Raw genomic sequence first — 13535 nt, 5'->3', positions numbered from 1 at the left:
TGTCGAGCATGAAATTGATGGCATTGTAAATTGTATCAACGACATGCGCTAATTAATTTTACTATAATAGTGCAATAATTGCACTTGTACTTATCGCGGCTGCTTTTAGAAGACAGAAATGTGGAAAGGCGTTGCTCGATGTAGAAGACTGGTTGTATCGGATCGACTCGCTCGAGACTCTCAAATTGTTCATCGTCTCCAAGCACATGACATCGAGCGAGGTGAAGAAAACGCGAAATACTCATCCGCTGAGAAAGCCTCGGAATATCGCGGCAATTTGATAAATATCGAACGGCGAATAACTCCTTACAGAAAAGTCAACGAGGAAACCGAATTCAAAAAGCTCTGGCAGCTGCAGAACTTGGCGATTTTAAAGAATTTTAACTTAAAAGTACCCAAAGACCAACAAAAGGTTGTAAGGTAGCTGCCCAAGAGGGTTCACCTTTTCTGACTGTAATTTTCAGAGTAGCTGTCATCGGCCGCGCTAATTCCGGAAAATCGACGCTGATAAATCGACTGATTGGAAGGAATGCGTGCCCAGTTGCGAATCAAAACGATTCAACGTACAGAACGAGTATTCACTCTGTGCAAAAAGAAAACATCATTTACGAGTTTGTCGATCTCCCAGGAGTTCCAGATGTGATTTCTCCAACGGGGGTTGGAGAGTACACCTTCAGAAGAAGGAATAAAGAAGCTGCGGCGAATAATGAATCCGGAAATCGTTCCCTATTTCAGCGAGACAACGCGAATTTCGCCACAAACGACATTTTCGTAAAAAATTGTGATGTCATTCTCGTCTGCGCGGATTTAACGAGTAGAATGACGCTCGCCGGAAACTTGACTGTAATGGTCTACAAGCTCCTGAAGAGAAATCCTCACATTCCAGCTATGCTGGTGCTCACCAAGAGTGATCGACTCAAGTACAGAACAAACTACAAGTTCCGAAATATGGAGAGAAAGAACGCAAGGCTGCTGAAACTCGTCGACATTGTAGATAAAGTGACTGAGGGGCATTTAAATGGGCAACTGACAGAGTCTGGCAGACACAAGTTCTTCAACAAGCCGGAAAATGTGATTCAAATGAAGCCGACAACAGTTGAAATCGAAGAAAGTGGCTTGGAACAACGTCGACCAATGCGTTTTAGGAGAATGTCGCAGGTAGATTTTAGCTAAACTTTGCGCTTTCAAAGACTATTATTTCCAAGGTTCGACAGGTAGAATCAATTCTTCGTCTCGCTAATTCCTGGCGCTGGGACGATCTTAATCTTCACGAAAAGCGGCTTTATCAACTTGGAAATCGAGGCTGGCGATATTTCGAATCGGTCTTTCCAGTGACGATGGAAATGCCACAAACGACGGATGTTATATTTGAGAAACTTGCGGAGAAAGCACTTCCTCGTGAATGGGACGTAAATGAGATCCTTGATGGCCAGTTGGACCCGTTTGAACTCATCGAGGAAAATGTATCTATGGCTTGTTTGGGAATGACGAAGCAGGGAAAGCACAAGTTCGCCGCTGTTACCGACATCAACCACGTTGAAGTGAATGGAAGCCCATCAGAAGCGGAGATTCGTCTCGATCTCGATCTTTCTCTCAAAACTGATGCTGAGCGACTCCATCTCAAGAAGAATCTTAGATCCACAGGGAAGGATATGCTTTACATGGAAAAGACATATAGGTACTCATATTTTACCGTCTTCCAATGCCTAATCCTTTTAGCAAATATATGATTCGCATTCGAAACACGCTGGAGAATAAATTAAAAGCAGCATTTGCGGTGAAGAAGGTCGACGTTAATCTTAACTTTTTGACGAAAGAATTGAAAAACGAGCCTATTGTCAACATCGCTCCAAAAATGGAGCGGATCCCCGAAGAAATCCCCAACTACAGGTATGAATAAATTTTATTAACCGAAAAATATCGAATTATAGTGAGAGAGTTCCTGCTCCATCCCCACAAGCTTCATTCGATACATTCTTCGTCGATAGCGATGACTTCCACTTTATGAATGATAATGTAAAGCGAACATATTTAAAAGGCCTCTCGGTTCAACAAAAGAAAGCGGCGGGAATTTTCGAAGCTGAGGAGATGGAAAAGGCGAAGAAGATCAAAGAAAAACACACAAGAAAATATGGCAGAGACGATTCCCATGATCGCTTTGACAATAGACCGAAGATCTTCTTCGAGTAAATCAGTATTTTAGCTTTTAACCCGGTTGTTGCTTAGAATGTCCTGGTTCGGGCTCGGCGCGGGGCAGACTCAGGATGAACCTGATGGTGCGGAAATAGTGAAGGTTAGCATCATCTATTTGAGCAGAGAGTTTCTCAAATAAGATTTAAGAAATTATCCGCTCGGGTTGCTTCCGCCACTTTGCTCGATGACAGACGGGACTCAATCCGCGCGCTCAAGTCGATGTCGAAAAAGTTCCGCCGGGAAGTGACCGAGTTTGGCCTCGCCTCTATTCTAGAGCTCATCCGTGAAGAAAACGATAGCGAGTGCAGATCACTAGCTCTCGACGCCATTTTGATTCTGATCGGCGCCGATGACGAGGAAGACATCCCTTGTCCAGTTGCGCGCGACACTGCTCTTCATATAAGCCAAAGTAAAGACCTGATCAGTCTTTTTTTCAATGTTATTGATGACGGGAATGGTTTTACAATAGAATACGCGATAATCTGTAATTTTAAATTTTAAACCAAAACACAGCGAAACAAAAGCAAAACTCTCCGGTCTTCGACTTTTAACAGCACTCGCGAGGAACTACCCAGTCGAGGTTCAAAATGTCATCCAAGAAAGACCAGGTGGCTCGTCAATGCTCGTTGATGGCATTGGATCGGCTAACGAGCTGTTGAGAAACGAATGCCTGTTGCTTCTCATCGCCGTGGCTGAGAACAACCAGATTTTGCAGAAGATTATTGCCTTTGAAAATACTTTCGAGATCGCGCTCAATGTCGCTGGCGCGGAAGGCGGAATAGATGGCGGGCCGGTCTCAGAAGATTGCTTCGCGCTGCTCCTCACTCTGCTCAAAGACAATCAATCAAACGTCACCTTCTTTCGCGAAACAGCGCTCATCCCCCGCCTGATTCCTTTCCTCGACGCAGTTAGCAGTGGGGATGAAAACTGGACCGCTGGAAAAATTAACTGTTGTCTCCTATTTCTCGGTATCATCCGCAGTTTGGTTTCGACGACACTTCCTGGCAACATCTCGCTTCCAAATCAGAAGTCAATCCGAAAGACGGGCCTCTTTGCCAAGCTCATGAATTTCATCATGGGCGTTTCTGTTCCCGAAGAGGTCCTTACTGAGGTTATTCTTACAGGTCAGTTTACTCTCTTTGATCGCAAATGAATCTATTTACTAGTCTCCGAATGCGCAAGACGATACAACGAAGCACAGACCGATCTGGCGGCGCTAGTTGCACCACCACCGAAAAACCTTCCAGCACTCGTTGTTCTTCTAAAATCGATGGTCAATTCCAAGCAGCCGCTTTCCCTTCGACTGGGCGTACTCTATTGCACATGTTCTCTTTTGATTAAAAACCCGCAGTGCCAGAAAGCGACGATTGACTCTCTCTTGCCGTCTGAAAATCCATCTAGCTTTACTGCGGGAGTCATCATTTCTGGTGGTTTGTTTAAAGCTGATCCGCTAACATGTTGGCTCTCAGCCGCAGCCATGGCTGAAGCGGTTTTCGATTGTCCAGAACAACAAGCTGCTCTTTCGCGGGTCCAGTTATCAAGTCAGGCTGGTACTGCGAGCTTGTCTTCATTTTTAACCGGATCGCTCGCGCACAGTCAATCTCCACACGCACGGCTCGGTATTCTCCAGTTGATTGCTGTTTGGTGTGCCGGTTGCCAGGAAGCAGCGAAAAGATTCATCGACGAGGGAAATCTTGTGTCTACTCTTCAACTGATGCTCGATGGATCTCCTTCTGACTCGATTATGCTTCTCATCCAGGGTGTAGCTGCACTAGTCATGGGTTTGCTTGCTATAAACGACAATTCCGATCAAGTTGTCACTTCTCTCAGAAAGAGACCAGGCCCAGATCAATTCCTAGACGCACTCGCCGGAGTCGCCAAGAGTCCAAGTTACGCGTCTGCGGCTGGCAACGCCTGTCCCAGTGCAAGTGACCCAGAAGAATTGCTCATTTTCAACTCCTTCACAAGAATTTATCGACAATACGAAGCCAAAGTCGGCCGATACGTCGCAAATTTCGAAGAAGTTCAGGCAGAAATGGCTGTGAAGCACGCAAATGAAGAGAAAATAAAAGTCCTGGAATCGCAACTCGCTGAATTACAACAGAACTCGGCTGCTTTTCAAAATGCCGAGGCCATGTTGAAACAAATGAGCGAGGAGAATGAGCAGCTCAAGCGAGATCTCGCCAATCGCCCGAAAATAGATCTCCCCGAGGGGCTTTCTGAGGATGAAATCCGACAAAGACTTAGTGAAGAGCTCCGTCCTGAAGTTGAAAGTGAAGTGAGAGCTTCTCTCGCTGAAGATCTTTCCGCTGGGGTCAAAGACGAACTACGAGAAACATTGGCTTCGGAAATAAGGTAACATCGTAGTTAGAACAAAATATGATAATTTTATTTAGGAAAGAGCTGGAGGAGACTGTCCTAGAAGCGTTGGAAGAAGAACTCCGCGCCAAAGTCGAATTGGAACTTGCTGGTCCTGAAGCTGCCCAGAAGGATGCGCGACTAGCCGAGCTAGAGCAAGACTTGAACGAGTCTACCGAGCAATCGAGCTCTCTCCTTGAGCAGTTGAACGAAATGACGGCTCAATTTACTTCCCAGAAAAAGGAGCTCGACGAGCTGGCAGCTAAGCACTCGGCATTAGAAAAATCGACTTCGAATGTTGCTCAACATCATGAAAATCAACTCCTGCAATTGCAAAAGCTTCTTCAGGTATATTTATTCGTCCATGAATTTATAATTACTGATTTGTTAGACGGCGACAACTGAAATTCAAGCGCGCGATGCGAAAATCCAAGAGCTTATTTCTTCTCCGAACGCCGGAAACAGCCAAGAAATCGCCAGACTCAATCAAGAGATGGTCAAGCTGGAGAACACGGCTAAGATAGCGATTGGCGATAAACAGGCAATGATCAACAGACTTGAAGCAAAGATTAGCCAGCTTGAATCCGCTATCCCGATGACTCCCGTTCTTCCGGAAGGCCACGATTCTCCCCAAGATTCGTCGCAACTTGATCAACTAAAGAAAACAATCGAAGAGCTAGAAGCTAAGGCCGAAGAAAGACAACTTCACATAGAAAAAGTCGAGTCTGAAAATCAGCAACTGTCTGGACAGAATTCAGAAAGCTTCGAGAAAATAAGCTCGATAGAAAGCTTGATGAGTGAGCGGGAAAACACGGCGCAGATGGAGATCGAGTCCAAGAACAAAGAAATTGAACGTCTCTCATCGCTAGTCAGTGCTCTTGAATCAACTGCAGCTGAAAAGTTGGAGCCCGAGGTCGGCGACAATGGTGAAATGGAGTTGTTGCTCGAAAAGCTTGCGCTTCTCGAAACAACTTCGAAACAGGAATTGGCGGAAAAGACAGCTAAGATCGACGCAGCAGAAAACGACAGAAAAGTTCAAGTTTCTCAGCTGCAGCAGTTATTGGAAAAATCAGAAGTTGAACGAGAAAATCTTGAATCTCGCTTTACGGAGTTAGAAAAAGATCATTCTAAGCTGGGCGAGCTCACGAGTGAAAACTCAAAGTTGAAACTCGAACTCGAAAACAGTAAAAAAGAGATAAAAGCTCTAAAATCTCAGCCTCAAAAGTCAGAAGGCAAGTGTTGTCAATTTAGCCAGCAAATATATCATTTTCTAATTCAGGCGTTTCCAGCAGCGAGACCGAGGCAGAACTAGAAGAGCTCAAAAAGGACCAAGAAGACCTGCTCGAATTGCTTTCGGACCAACAGCTGAAGATCTCTGACTACCGCAGCCGGCTAAAAGAGGCCAATCAACCTGTGACAGACGACGAAGACATCGAACTGGAGTAACAGTTTGCTTTTACCGCGACACACTTATCAAGTCCTCGAAAATCGCTTTTTACCTTTCTCTGTATTGGCGAGTGATACCACTCGCCTGAAAACTATCTATGTGCAATCCTGGAAATCAACCATTTTCTTCATTTTCAGATATAATAATAATAATATGATATAAACACTTTTCCACTGCTGGGGATAGAATAGACCAACTAATACCATTCATATATTCAATGATTTCTAAATGCTTTCACTTGAGATTCGCGTTTGTTCGACTCGTCGATGGTTTCCGACTCCTCTCTCCAGCAGCTCAAAGACGCGCTTGAAGAGAAGAATATACTTGTGAGAGGGCATTTTATTTCGACGGGTTTAAGTTGATGTTAAGAGCTTCGCTCAAGCAGCTGAGGAGCTGGGCGAGTCCGTCAATAATGTCAAGTCTTTGTTTCAAGAAAAACACGAAGAATTTAACGGCGAAGCATTATTTTATCTATCTGGCATGTGCAACGATGCCTTCAAAGTTTCCATTCTCAACAAGACATCCAAGGACGCTGCAGTGAATGAATACTCGTCGATTTTCTCGTGTCATATCTGGGGCTTCCAAACGAAAGATTACAACAAGGAAATGGATAATTTCACCTTTTCGGACACTCCACTTTCCCTTGGAATAAGGTAGATAACTGTTATCGGCTAAAAACTGACAGTTTGGTATTTAAGATCGAACGAAGTTCCAAAGACGAAAACAGTCAAAAGCTCGCCTCCTGTCGCTGCTCCGAAAAAAACTGAAATCGACGTATTCAAAAACACTGGCAAAAAGAAAGAAAACAAGCTCAAAGACATGCTCTCACAGAAAACGACTGTGAAGAAAGAACCTTCATCTGAGCCAAAGAAAGAAGCAAAACCAGCTGCGAAGCCAAAAACGAGCAAGAAAACAGACTTCTTCGCCAACGCTAGAGCCAAAGGAAAAGCAGAACAAAAGGTCAAAGAAGAGCCAAAGGAACCCAAAGAAGAAGCCGAATCTATTTCTGACTGCGATGATCCTATGGAAAATCGACAGACACCTCCGAAAGCTGCTAAAAGGGCATCAAAAGTGTTTGAGACTAAATCGAAACCGACTAAAAGGAGTAAGGGTGTCTAAAGAGCGCTGGAATTTATCCAATTCGGAAAATTTCCGGTGATCATCAAAAATCACCCCAGTAAAAGAACACGGATCGTGATGAGCGATGACAGCGAAGAGGAAAACGATAAAGCGGACGAAATGGAAGTCGACGAGGTAGATTTATCTTAGTTCCCCTAAAAGCTTAATTTGCCCGTAGGAACCTGCAAGGGAATCGCCGAAGAAAAAGTCACCAAAGAAGCTGAAAGTGGCTAAAAACCGGCGTCGCGTTGCTTTGGAATCGGACTCGGAGTCCGACGATGGAAACAATATGGACAATACTGGCGGGCGTCTTCTTTTTGGTGGATCTGATGATGGTATGCTCATCCCTTGGTTTTCTTGATTCATCTCTTTCTTTAGAGGAGAACCTAGAAGACTCGGTCAAGAACGTATCGCTCATGTCTGAGGATGAAGTAGCAAAGTCCGATTCAGACGAGGAAAAAGAGAACAAAAAACAGGCAAAGAAGAAGAAAGAAAAGAAAGAAATCAAGGAAGAGACGCCGGTCACTAAGTTTGGAACGGCCAAAGTCAAGCCGGGAAAAGTCATGAAGGTAAACCCTCAATGTTGGACAAAAATAAAGCTATACATGTTCAGAAAGTTCAGAAGAAGCGCACTTACGTTGATGATGAAGGCAACATGGTGACGGAAAAGTACTACGTAGAGGTCGAAGTAGATCCAAGCGAGATCGAGGAAGAGGCGAAAGCAAAACCAGCTCCACAGGTTCTCTATTAATCTTACTTTGTTGAGTCTCATTTTTCGTTCAGAAAATCCAGTCAGCTCCAAAACCAGCGGCGAAGAAAACCGTGGCCAAGCCAAAGCACCAGCCAAGTATCTCGAGCTTCTTCATGAAAAAAAAGTAGATTTCCACTGCCTCTACCTCAGTTCAACCGTAAAATTGCGAATCCTCGAAGACTAATGGCGACACAGAACCACTTCTTGAAATTATTTATAGCGCCTGTCGAATACTGTCCAACTTACTGAATATTGAATATATTGCACATTTATCTATTTTTTTCAAATGGCGAACCGTCGACTAATAAATATTTCTTGATATCCGCCGAAATTTATTTGATGAATTTTCAATAGTGAAAATTTATCTCTTTTAGCACTTATTTCAATGCGTAAACAAGATCACACTTTAGGGCATTTATACTTATTTCAAGCACTTGATTTATTCTCATAAAACAGGCACGATGGATCCGATAAGCAGGCATTAGTAGATCTAACTTCACATAACGCTGCAGCCCCCCTCGTCGACGTCGATCGCCGCATCATGGTCGGGTTCTTCGTCAGAAGATTCTTCAGTTGGTGCCACAGGAGAATCTTCTGGGAGAATCCAGCAGTTGACGACCACGTAAGCGGATCGAACTTGCCGCTTCAATTTCATCTCGATCTTGCCACCTTCGGTGACCTTGGTCTTCTCCGATCCAACAACATGGTCGTAGTACCACCAGTATTCAGTCGCCTCGCATTTGATCTTTGGACCGCCGCCTAATGAAGCAACAATTAGTTATTGTCATAGTTAATCTAAATACCGATTTTTTCGAGGGAAAAGTGATGAAATCCATCGCCGTAGAGTACATCAGTATTCAGGTCCTTGCAGCAGCCAACAAATTTCACTCGCCATCCGTGTGCAACGATGTCTTTGTCCTGTTCCCCCTGAGTAGTGGCCCAGAACTTTTAAGAGTGGATAATTTCTTTGTATACTTGCAGTCAACTCACACAATTCCATCCTATTTTGTTTTTCCAATTTTTCAAAATAGGGCCCAATTGTGCGGGTCCGAATCATAAGATTGTTGCTAATCATTTTTAGTGAGAATCGCAAGGGCCGAATTGTGCGAGTCAACTGTATATTATAATATCTTGTTTAAAACTGGTTAAAGAAGGCTCTTATATACTATTTTAAGTTACAATTAACCATCTTCCCTTGAAATTGACCTCTTTTGCTCCCAAATCGAGAAGAAGCAGAACCTTTTCAAGTTCCTCGTCGTAGAAGTGGTCGCGAGCTTCGGGTCCATTTTTTCCGGGCCAACCCTCGTTTCCTTGAAAATGCCCCGCTCCGAGTTTGGGCGTCAATTTCTTCGTCCAGTACCGTAACCGATTTCGTCGATTTTGCGCAGCTTTCTTGTCCTGATCCATCGTAAAAAGTTTTTTATTGAAAAAAATTCAATTTGAAGTTGAGTCTCTGAGGAAACTGAGGAAAACCGGCTCGGTGCGCAAGTTATATATCGGCTGGTCCGGCTCGAAAATCAAATCCAGAAATGAAAAAGGGAAAACGCAAGGACTAAAGTGGGAAAATAAGCTTTTATATGGCCCATAACTATGGCCATGGCCCATTGCACTTATAGGTAGCATCACTTTTATCAAAGGAATACTGTCGATAACTGTCATTTTATTCTTATGATGTCATATTGTTGATTTCCTTTTTTACTAAATAATGTATGCAATTTAGGCGAACTCTCGATTCCATTACTTATTGAAGATCTTTGTGCATAATAAATTCCCTCGAATCATAAAATTATTAAACATATAAATATTAGGAAATAAGCAGAGCATATGAAAAACAGCACCCGAGTAATATGAACAAAGTTATATTGAGATTGAAACTGCAGAAGATCAGCGATCTCCTCCATGATATCATGGAAGAGACTATCGACAAGACGGACTTGATTGACGACGTGGACGACGACCACGGAATAACTGTCGAGTACTTCTACACTTTCCTGATTGTGACATGCCAAGGGTCTCAACCAGAATAGTAAAATAAGCGTTAGCTTTTCTTGAAACCCGCTCAAGCTGGATTGTGATCATCTGCATTTCATTCCGAACATTCCATCAAGTGCTTGGCTTCGCTAATTTTCAAGGGAGAATCAATAGACAAGAGAACTGGAATCGAAATTGAGAAAAACTATATTTTCGAAATCTTGAATAAATAAATAATTGCCTTCAACAGCGATCAAGCTCATCGTAAATCGCTTCGTCGTAGCTGATACTCGCATCGTCCTGAACAAAAAAATATTCAAAAGTAAAACTGCATTTTGACAGCTATTCTACGACTGGTCAGTACTGGGTTAGTTCTAGTAACAGAGTACTACTATTTAAAACTAAGCGGCGCCAAGAATCTTACAAATGAAAACTAGAATAGGTTAAATTGCTTGACTACGGCCTTGACCGGTTTCACCTCGGAACAAACGGCGTCGTCTTCCTCCGCTTCCTCCTCGCCTCCGTCGTCGTCTCCGTCGTCATCGTCTTCTTGCTGATCTTTGAGTTCAATATTATTATCACGCGTCAATTATTCTCGAGGAGTTAAAACTCTAGCTCGCAATCTTCATCGCAAGCTTCTTGCACCTAAAATCTCGACATTTAATTTGCACCCTTATTACCGAATCGATGTGATGGCTCTACTTCCGCTTATCAGATGGATTCCAATCTGACTGTGATAGAAAATGTATCAGAAATTGTGTAAACAGTTTCTGATCGAAAAATTCTGCTTCGCATTCCGGAGACCTTCAATCTCGGCTTGCTAACAATCAGCGATCAATCAATTCAAAGAGAGACCTTGAAGTCCATTCCTGCCTCTGCATCTTCTCCCTCCGAACTCGAGCCGCCCTCATCATCCGTCTCTTCCACTAGAATTGATTAGTTGGGAGCTCCATCGACCTGGGCTTGGCAATCTGAGTAGAAAACCTGAGTCAGGATTCTAAAAGAGTAATATGAAAAGCCGCGTAGCGGCTTTTTTCTAACGAAGCCGCGAAGCGGCTTCGCCAAAGCTACCAACTCAATGAATTATTTTGACCTTGCGGCTCCGTTAAAAAAAAGCCGCTACGCGGCTTTTCAGTTTTCTCTTTTAGAACCCTGACTCAGGTTTTCTACTCAGGTTGCCGAGCCCGGCCATCGACTGAACAGGTACCATTCATTATGTCTTCCAATACCGCGATGTTGTACTTTTCCTGCGCTGTCTTAATTGAATTATAAGAGCAATTAGTTAGAACTATTATTGTTCTAATGCTGGCCGAATAATCTGAATTAATCTTTTGTGAGCTACCTTTTTCGAGCTTATCTTACGAAAACAATCTCAAGAATCGGCTAGCTGCCTTCTATTCCTGCTTGGAAAAATATCTCCAAGACGTGAAAACAAAAAAATCTATGTCGCGTTTTGATTTCGAATCATCCCGACGCCGCTTTTTAAAGCGATAAAAACGTCCTCCTCTATAGTTCCTTCATTCTTGTCAAATAAACGAAAGGAGCATCATCTGCTTCAGCGCGAATTTTACGTGCGCTAGAGCAAACGTGCTTGCGTAGAATCAGTCAGATGAGCTCACTAACGGGCAATCTTCTAACTCACCATCAACTGAGCTGATGTAAAGGGACGGCCGTTCTTCTGGCTCAGCGTCACTTTCGTGCTCTTCTTTTTTCCAGTTACATAGAGACCGATCAGTGTGGCTAGCTGGGCTCGGCAACCTGTGTAGAAAACCTGAGTCAGGGTCTACAGATCTAAAATGAAAAGCCGCGTAGCGGCTTTTTTTAAAACGAAGCCGCAGAAATCAGTTATAAATCAAGCAAGTTATATCTACGAAGCCGCTTTTCATTTTTGATCTGTAGACCCTGACTCAGGTTTTCTACACAGGTTGCCGAGCCCAGGTGGCTACGTTGTATGCACCGCTGGTAAATTGAAAATTGTTGTCTATCTTTGAAACAAAACTCAAAATTAAAATACCGAGTTGTTGACTTAAAAACCCCGCCATCGATCCTTTCTTTTTCTTCAAGTTTTTTGCGCATATTCCTAAAATATTGAAAAAAAAACAAGAAAAATAAATAACTCATTTACCGTTTTATTGCAGCTCGAATTCGTATCGTCAAAACCAGCACAAAATATGCCACAAACACTACAATTTTCAATTTATCAATCTCCATACAACACAAATCGTGGACTTACTGAAACCAATGACGATTAAAAAAGCGATGATTAACACTCTATTTCAGGTCTTTTTCTTTTTCCACTTTTAATTTTGTAACAAGAGAAGGGATAATTTGCTGCTTCGAAGCTGAAAAAGACCATTTCCCAAAGAGCATCATGTAAAAGTCTTTTAAAAAATTATTCTCGAGTTAATTATGACGGCGATGTTTTATCAATAAAATAACATCATTATCGAATAACTCTTAACTCCTGTTGGTAGTCCTGTTTCCATTGTGTGTATATCAGCTTCTGAAGCTCCATTATTTTTCCATTATCACGAATACGCTTACCGTAAACAGTCGCCATTTTTTTCCGAATTTCTTCGTTATATTTTTTAATAATTTTGCTTTAATCGGTTGCTTGTAAAGGGCATGAGTGGATTATGAAGAGTACGCTACAATTTAGCATTTTTCACATGTGCGCTTGCTTTGAAATGGTAAAATTAAATTGCCTTAAAAATCAAATAAGTCTGATCGAAAATAGGATTCTGATTTTACGGAGCACGTTTGACGCGTTTTAGGGCTCATTCTAGGGAGTTATGTTGAGGATACTCGGGAGAGGACATAACCTGATTACGCTCGCAAAGCACATATCAAAACCCGACAGATCAAACCTCGAAAACACAAACTGCGTGTTTAGAAAACTATGTTCACGCGATTCCAAAGAGATCCGGGATCTCATGCCTATTTACAGCACCTCTCTTGTTTTTCACTCTTTCTCGCTTTTCTAGCTCTCTTTCTAGTCAAATTCCCATCGTCGCTATTTTTTTGATTGACTAGTTTTTGACTTAGTTTAGCTTTTTGACTTGCCAATAAAGCCGTAAATTGGGGTGTGCCGATTAAGAGGAGGAATAATTGACAATCGCGTATGCAAAGTATCAAAAGTATCGATGAAATCTCATCTCATTGGCAAGTCTTGGAAGGAGCTTTATTTTTTTCAAATGAAAGAATGGGAATGGGATTAAAGGAGTCGACCAGCTTTCGTGTTATCGAAGATTTCCCACCTTGATTTTTCGGAAAACAAAAGCTCCTCTTTCTCAATTAGGGAGCCACTTTTTACGTCCGTAAAACGTAAATTCAAATATTGCTTGAATAAGATTAATTTACAAAATCCAGCGAAAGTGCCAAACAAGCACATGTTCGTTTTATCTGTTGGTATGTAGTAAACAGAGGAGATAATCAGCCCGCGTTTAGAATTGTTACGAATAGATAAACGGGAGAAACGGGAACGTTTTCAGCCAGAAAGCGTATTTTATGTTGCGCCTGACGTACGTTTCGAAATCCGGAGCACGTTGAGATTGAATCTTTGTGAACGCGCGTTTTCTTTTAGAAGGATTAACCGCGCCCATCCCTTTCTTCATATCACCTTCCATAAGCTCATGCTAAATTCGTGCAAATTTAATTTTAAATCTGACCGATATATTCTATTCCTGCTTTTACTGG

The 13535-nt window shown here is 42.6% G+C and overlaps 4 protein-coding genes across 5 annotated transcripts; 3 read left to right on the top strand and 1 right to left on the bottom strand.

Moving 5' to 3' along the window:
* The first annotated feature begins 45 nt into the window (after window positions 1-45).
* On the top strand, window positions 46-2197 carry LOC145710173 (GTPase Era, mitochondrial-like). Its single transcript, XM_081787871.1, has 5 exons — window positions 46-420; window positions 465-1158; window positions 1206-1678; window positions 1720-1890; window positions 1932-2197. The coding sequence occupies exons 1-5, from the start codon at window positions 119-121 to the stop codon at window positions 2188-2190; spliced, it is 1899 nt and encodes a 632-aa protein (XP_081643997.1). The 5' UTR covers window positions 46-118; the 3' UTR covers window positions 2191-2197.
* Window positions 2176-6209, top strand: LOC145707193 (general vesicular transport factor p115-like). Its single transcript, XM_081784682.1, has 7 exons — window positions 2176-2293; window positions 2341-2648; window positions 2707-3317; window positions 3360-4548; window positions 4590-4899; window positions 4943-5783; window positions 5831-6209. Exons 1-7 carry the CDS (start codon window positions 2228-2230, stop codon window positions 5995-5997), a joined length of 3492 nt encoding a protein of 1163 aa, XP_081640808.1. The 5' UTR covers window positions 2176-2227; the 3' UTR covers window positions 5998-6209.
* A 35-nt stretch (window positions 6210-6244) lies between these two features.
* Window positions 6245-8199, top strand: LOC145706838 (uncharacterized). Of its 2 annotated transcripts, none has more exons than XM_081784288.1 (8): window positions 6245-6324; window positions 6368-6651; window positions 6697-7101; window positions 7183-7252; window positions 7296-7452; window positions 7496-7686; window positions 7731-7856; window positions 7901-8199. In XM_081784288.1, exons 1-8 carry the CDS (start codon window positions 6265-6267, stop codon window positions 7994-7996), a joined length of 1389 nt encoding a protein of 462 aa, XP_081640414.1. In that variant the 5' UTR covers window positions 6245-6264; the 3' UTR covers window positions 7997-8199. The 2 variants fall into 2 exon arrangements, with proteins under 2 accessions (XP_081640414.1, XP_081640413.1); XM_081784287.1 differs by having other exon boundaries at window positions 7177-7252.
* A 142-nt stretch (window positions 8200-8341) lies between these two features.
* Window positions 8342-9275, bottom strand: LOC145707191 (uncharacterized). Its single transcript, XM_081784680.1, has 3 exons — window positions 9108-9275; window positions 8672-8813; window positions 8342-8627 (listed from the first exon to the last, which is right to left on the bottom strand). Exons 1-3 carry the CDS (start codon window positions 9273-9275, stop codon window positions 8365-8367), a joined length of 573 nt encoding a protein of 190 aa, XP_081640806.1. The 3' UTR covers window positions 8342-8364.
* Window positions 9276-13535: the final 4260 nt, after the last annotated feature.

Source organism: Oikopleura dioica, chromosome XSR (assembly GCF_907165135.1).
Source record: "Oikopleura dioica chromosome XSR, OKI2018_I68_1.0, whole genome shotgun sequence".
Taxonomy (NCBI): domain Eukaryota; kingdom Metazoa; phylum Chordata; class Appendicularia; order Copelata; family Oikopleuridae; genus Oikopleura; species Oikopleura dioica.
This window is presented reverse-complemented; position numbering and strand designations above follow the sequence as displayed.